General features: G+C 40.7%; 1 protein-coding gene across 1 annotated transcript in view; it reads right to left on the reverse strand.

Annotated features, from left to right (window-relative positions):
• Positions 1-363: 363 nt before the first annotated feature.
• Positions 364-6676, reverse strand: part of LOC121838630 (phospholipid phosphatase-related protein type 5-like) — a 16396-nt gene continuing 10083 nt past the window's right edge. Inside the window, exons 2-6 of the mRNA XM_042315068.1 lie at positions 6424-6544; positions 3082-3332; positions 2757-2933; positions 1191-1334; positions 364-681 (exon numbers count right to left, since the gene is read on the reverse strand). Coding sequence (XP_042171002.1) covers positions 622-681; positions 1191-1334; positions 2757-2933; positions 3082-3332; positions 6424-6544 — 753 coding nt within the window. The 3' untranslated portion in view covers positions 364-621. The remainder of the gene's footprint in view (positions 682-1190; positions 1335-2756; positions 2934-3081; positions 3333-6423; positions 6545-6676) is intronic.

The following is a 6676-nucleotide window of genomic DNA, read 5'->3' on the forward strand; positions in this document are numbered from 1 at the left end:
CATTCAAAAAACAAGTCTGCAAAACAAAAAAGAAGCCTCTGAAAACAACTAAATGAAAGAGGCATACCTGTACCTGACACTGTACTGAATGTTCAGCTGGACAGCTGTTAAGTCTTTGTGAGTCTCACTTTATGAGCTCACCTTTCGGTTCCCCCAGGGGTTTGGGCTTGGACAAGGTAAGGGGGAGGTTCGTAGAGGTCTGAGTATGCTGTGTGTGTTGTGCTTGTGTGCGTGTGTTTTGAAAGTCTAGACCTGCGTGGAGTAGGATCTGTAGAGGGTGGAGTAGCGGCCTGCCGGGTGGGCGGCGCAGTGGTGTTCGTGTGAGTGTTCATGTTCGTGTGGCTGGTCTAGACTTCGCTGGAAATGGAGCGAGACGGAATGAGGACATCTGGGGTGGCGGGGAACCGATACGGCTGATGGTCATGTGATCTCTGTGAAAGGAGACCCCCTCGGAGTCTGCAGGGGAGAGAGAGGAGTGAAAAGAGAGAGGGAGGGACAGAAGAGAAGAGAGGGAGGAAGAAGGAGAGAGAGAGGGAATGAAAGAGAGAGAAAGATGGGGTAGAAAGAGTGATGAAAAAAAGAAAAACGAGTGAGGAGCAAGAGAAAAAGATCCAAAGTTGGTCAAAATGGGTGGTGAACGTAGGGATTGTAGGGGGGGCAGGAGGAGGAGAGTGCAGGATGCTGGTGACAGAGATAGAAGGATAGAGATCAAGTGAGGGATAAGGGAAAAGAGCAAGGTGGGAGACAGGGGAGAGGAGGTCAGGTGAGGGTTAGTGTAGGTGACAGACAAGAGGAGACACAAGCAATCTCAAAGCTGCTCCCTTGAATCACACTTCCAACAGGTTGTCCTTCTCTAGTGCCTTCTGCTCTCCCTTATCTAAAGAGCTCACAGTGCACCTCTCATTCACTTCAAATGTCTAAGAGGCCATCAAAGCTTCAACCACTGAGGGATGGTGAATGAATGCTGAGGAAGAGACTACTGCAAACGGCTCCCTCTAAAGACAAGGTTTGGTGTTCTTGTGCTTTGGTCAGGGTTGAGGGTTAAGGGGTAAGGGGTGGTGCTGGGGCATGCACTGTGAGGGGACATCTACTTTTGGGATTGGGGGGGACGACAGAAGGGGAGAGAAGGGGTGCAGGTCTGCCCCCCCCTGTGTGTGCAGCCCTGCCGCTCACCCACCCCCACCCCTTACCTGAGTTCCACTTAACTTTTCGAGTGGACTCTCCACACAGGGCAGAGCCACCATGGGCATGCCTAGCACCGACTCAGGGCGCTGGGGTCGCGGGGGAAGGGGAGGGGGCCTCGTCTGCTGGAAGTTGTTGATCACACACGTCACCTGGAGAGAGAGGAGTGAGAAAGAGAACAGAAGAGAGAGAGAGAGAGAGAGAGAGAGAGGGGGAGGGAAAAACTGAGTTAATAAGAAAATAAAAGGTAATGCCAAAATTATGGAAGTATGCTTGTGGTAATTGTCAATTTGAAAGACCCATTTGCGACCAAGCTTGAACTTCCTGACTGATGTCTTGAGATGTTTCTTCAATATATCCACAGAATTTTCCATCCTCATGATTCTATCTATTTTGTGAAGTGCACCAGTCCCTACTGCAGCAAAGCACCCCCACAACATGATGCTGCCACCCTCGTGCTTCACAGTTGGGATGGTGTTTTTCGGCTTGCAAGCCGCCCCCTTTTTCCTCCAAACATAACGACTGTCATTATGGCCAAACAGTTGTATTTTTGTTTCATCAGACCAGAGGACTTTTCTCCAAAAAGTATGATCTTTGTCCCCGTGTGCAGTTGCAAACCGTAGTCTGGCTTTTTTATGGCGGTTTTGGAGCAGTGGCTTCTTCCTTGCTGAGCAGCCTTTCAGGGTATGTCGATATAGGACTCGTTTTACTGTGGCTATAGATACTTTTGTACCTGTTTCCTCCAGCATCTTCACAAGGTCCTTTGCTGTTGTTCTGGGATTGATTTGCACTTTTCGCACCAAAGTACGTTCATCTCTAGGAGACAGAACGCGTCTCCTTCCTGAGCGGTATGATGGCTGCGTGGTCCCATGGTGTTTATACTTGCATACTATTGTAAATACGTGGTACCTTCAGCCGTTTGGAAATTGCTCCCAAGGATGAACCAGACTTGTGGAGGTCTACAATGTTTTGGCTGATTTCTTTTGATTTTCCCATGATGTCAAGCAAAGAGGCACTGAGTTTGAAGGTAGGCCTTGAAATACATCCACAGGTACACCTCCAATTGCCTCAAATGATGTCAATTAGCCTAATTTAGTATAATTTACAAATGGTAAAAAATGTATTGTGTCATTTTGGAGTCACTTTTATTGTAAATAAGAATAGAATATCTTCTAAACACACCTACATTAATGTGGATGTTAACATGATTAAAGATAAAATGCATCATAAATAACCTGTTACCACTACAATAATAGGGAAGGTTAGCAGGGGGGTGGGGGGTATGAAATTCCGGCCTCTAAATTTCTCACTCCTCAATATTATACTTTTGGGGCTCACTGTAAGCGAAATGAGAATGACATTTCTCATCCCACGGCGAGAAGTATCAGGATTAACAGCCCCTGTGCTTATGAACTTAAATATCAACGGAAAATGTCAGCAATATACATCACTGTTACATTCTATCACCCTCATCTCCCTGAATAATGACTTCCCTAACCACCCTCTTCTCCCTCACCATTCCCTCAGCAGCTCCCTCCATCCCTCCATCCCTCCCCTCCCCTCCCCCCTCTCACCAGAAACACAGCGATGGCTCCTCCAGTGAAGAAGCCGGCCAGGACGTCGGCCCAGTGGTTGCGGTACTCTGCCACCTTGACCACTCCCACCAGCATGGCCAGGCATAGCAGGGTCAGGCTGACCGTAGGCTTGGTCAGCCGAGTGCCTTTGGTCCGGAATACCAGCGTCACATACATCTGAGACAGACAGGTAGGGGGAGGAGACCAGGAGGACTGTCAGGAATTGTAATACTGTAGGCTGGGTATCATCTCTATACTATAGGGTGGTATACCAAAACATGTGTATCAAACTGTCCAAACTCCTACTCCCCAGACCAGAACCTACCACAGTGTAGACTGCAGAGTAGACACTGAGGGCTGCGTCCTTGGAGGGGAAGGATTTGCGTGCGGATGCCACTACCAGGGGGTTTCCAGTGCAGGCACGGGGCTGGGTGATGTACTGCATGTTGGATGTGCACCCCAGGGCCGTGTAGTTAGGCCGGCAGGCAGACAGGAAGTGAGGCGTCTGGTTTCCTGTCACCACCTGACCCGCGTTGGCAAAGATGGTGGTGGTGAACAGGCCGAAGGAGAACACCCCTGAGGGAGAGAGAGAAAGAGAGAAAGAGCGAGAGGGAGCAATGACAGCCAACTAAAATAGGACGAGTTTAGTTATCCCCAGCCCCCCTCGGATCCCCTGTTATCAGCTGAGGTGTGAAATTGCAAAAGCCTTCATGATCACCTGAAGTGATGAACGTGCAAATCTGTCTGAAATTCTTCACACCAGTTTTAGCCATCATCATCATCACAAACTGCTGAGGCATGTCTCTTCCTGTTTTATTGTTGTGTTACTTGCATTCTCGTGTCTCTTCCTGTTTCATTGTTGTGTTACTTGCATTCTCATGTCTCTTCCTGTTTCATTGTTGTGTTACTTGCATTCTCATGTCTCTTCCTGTTTTATTGTTGTGTTACTTGCATTCTCATGTCTCTTCCTGTTTTATTGTTGTGTTACTTGCATTCTCGTGTCTCTTCCTGTTTTATTGTTGTGTTACTTGCATTCTCATGTCTCTTCCTGTTTCATTGTTGTGTTACTTGCATTCTCATGTCTCTTCCTGTTTTATTGTTGTGTTACTTGCATTCTCATGTCTCTTCCTGTTTCATTGTTGTGTTACTTGCATTCTCGTGTCTCTTCCTGTTTCATTGTTGTGTTACTTGCATTCTCGTGTCTCTTCCTGTTTCATTGTTGTGTTACTTGCATTCTCGTGTCTCTTCCTGTTTCATTGTTGTGTTACTTGCATTCTCATGTCTCTTCCTGTTTCATTGTTGTGTTACTTGCATTCTCATGTCTCATTGTTGTGTTACTTGCATTCTCATGTCTCTTCCTGTTTCATTGTTGTGTTACTTGCATTCTCATGTCTCATTGTTGTGTTACTTGCATTCTCATGTCTCTTCCTGTTTCATTGTTGTGTTACTTGCATTCTCATGTCTCTTCCTGTTTCATTGTTGTGTTACTTGCATTCTCATGTCTCTTCCTGTTTTATTGTTGTGTTACTTGCATTCTCATGTCTCTTCCTGTTTTATTGTTGTGTCTCTTCCTGTTTCATTGTTGTGTTACTTGCATTCTCATGTCTCTTCCTGTTTTATTGTTGTGTTACTTGCATTCTCATGTCTCTTCCTGTTTCATTGTTGTGTTACTTGCATTCTCATGTCTCTTCCTGTTTCATTGTTGTGTTGTGCATTTCATGTCTCTTGCATTCTCATGTCTCTTCCTGTTTCATTGTTGTGTTACTTGCATTCTCATGTCTCTTCCTGTTTCATTGTTGTGTTCTTCATTCTCATTTCATTGTTGTGTTACTTGCATTCTCATGTCTCTTCCTGTTTCATTGTTGTGTTACTTGCATTCTCATGTCTCTTCCTGTTTCATTGTTGTGTTACTTGCATTCTCGTGTCTCTTCCTGTTTCATTGTTGTGTTACTTGCATTCTCATGTCTCTTCCTGTTTCATTGTTGTGTTACTTGCATTCTCATGTCTCTTCCTGTTTCATTGTTGTGTTACTTGCATTCTCGTGTCTCTTCCTGTTTCATTGTTGTGTTACTTGCATTCTCGTGTCTCTTCCTGTTTCATTGTTGTGTTACTTGCATTCTCGTGTCTCTTCCTGTTTTATTGTTGTGTTACTTGCATTCTCATGTCTCTTCCTGTTTTATTGTTGTGTTACTTGCATTCTCATGTCTCTTCCTGTTTTATTGTTGTGTTACTTGCATTCTCGTGTTTCTACAAAAGTAGCAAGTTCAGACCAGCCTTCCTGATTGAATGCTTGTTTAACTTCATCAAGCCGCAAAACATAATTCACTCTGTTTCCTATTATACAGGCATAGTGGGAAAGAATACAAACTTTCATCATCATAGCGTCTAGTTCTTATCCTCTATCGTATGAGTCATGAGCAGAATGTCATTCACCTATCTATAAGCGCGACACAATAATGCACATTCTGCAGGCTTACTGTTAAACCTATCACTTTCCTCTCTTTCAACCAATAGGTGTCAATCTTGGGATGTATTTCTATGTCAACTTACCCATGTACTCTCACTTGCTGTTTTTCAGCAGATGTTTTGGACAACCATCCACCTTCCCACAACCAGCAGCTATAATAACCTTAAGGCCTGTCATTATATTATTATCTATATTATGATTAATATTATCAATATTATCATTATTATTATTATCTATATTATTATTTATATCTATATTATTATTTTCTATATTATTATTTATATAATTATTATCATCATCATCTATATTATTTACATTACTATTATTATCTATATTATGATTAATATTTATCGTCAATATTATTTATATTATTATTTTCTATATTATTATCTATATTATATCTATATTATTATTTTCAATATTATTATTTATATTGTTATTGTTATTATTATTATAATATATATTGTTTATATTATTATTTTCTATATTATTTTCTATATTATTATCTATATTATTATTATTTATATCTATAGTATTATGATGATTATTTATATCTATTAATATTATCTATATTATTATTATGATCATCTACATTATTTATATCTATATATTTGATTTAATTTGAATTGATTTATATTATTATTATGATCATTATTATCTATATTATTATCATCTATATTATTATTAATATTGTAATTATTCATATTATCTATATTATTATTATTTATATCTATAATATTATGATTATTATTTATATTTATTATTATTATTATCTATATGATTATTATTATTATTATCTATATTATTATTTTTATCTATATTATTTTCTATATTATTATTTATATAATTATTATCATCATCATCTATATTATTTACATTGCTATTATTATCTATATTATGATTAATATTTATCGTCAATATTATTTATATTATTATTATTATTTTCTATATTATTATCTATATTATATCTATATTATTATTTTCAATATTATTATTTATATTGTTATTGTTATTATTATAATTATAATATATATTGTTTATATTATTCTTTTCTATATTATTACCCAAAAGGTACCCTTTTGTAGATATTTCCAATTCCAGGTGTGTATATATCATCTTGTTGGACACACTAATCATTCAAGACTAGTTCAGGCAGGGCTGGGTGGTGTTGGTCTAAACTCTAGAGGCTGTAGTGGTTACCTAGGAAGCGGACGATGCGTCGCAGCAGGGGGTTGAAGTAGCAGCAGTCTGCTGTCACTATGGTCTTCTCTTGCGTCCCCTCAGCCTTCAGAAAGAACGCCACCAGCTCCCCTACCAGGATCTGTGGGGGGAAGAGAGAGACAGACAGAGAGAGAGAGACAGAGAGAGAGAGACAGACAGACAGACAGAGAGAGAGAGAGAGAGAGAGACACAGAGAGAGAGACACAGAGAGAGAGAGAGAGACAGCGAGACA

This window comes from Oncorhynchus tshawytscha, unplaced genomic scaffold (genome assembly GCF_018296145.1).
Source record: "Oncorhynchus tshawytscha isolate Ot180627B unplaced genomic scaffold, Otsh_v2.0 Un_contig_7909_pilon_pilon, whole genome shotgun sequence".
Lineage (NCBI taxonomy): Eukaryota > Metazoa > Chordata > Actinopteri > Salmoniformes > Salmonidae > Oncorhynchus > Oncorhynchus tshawytscha.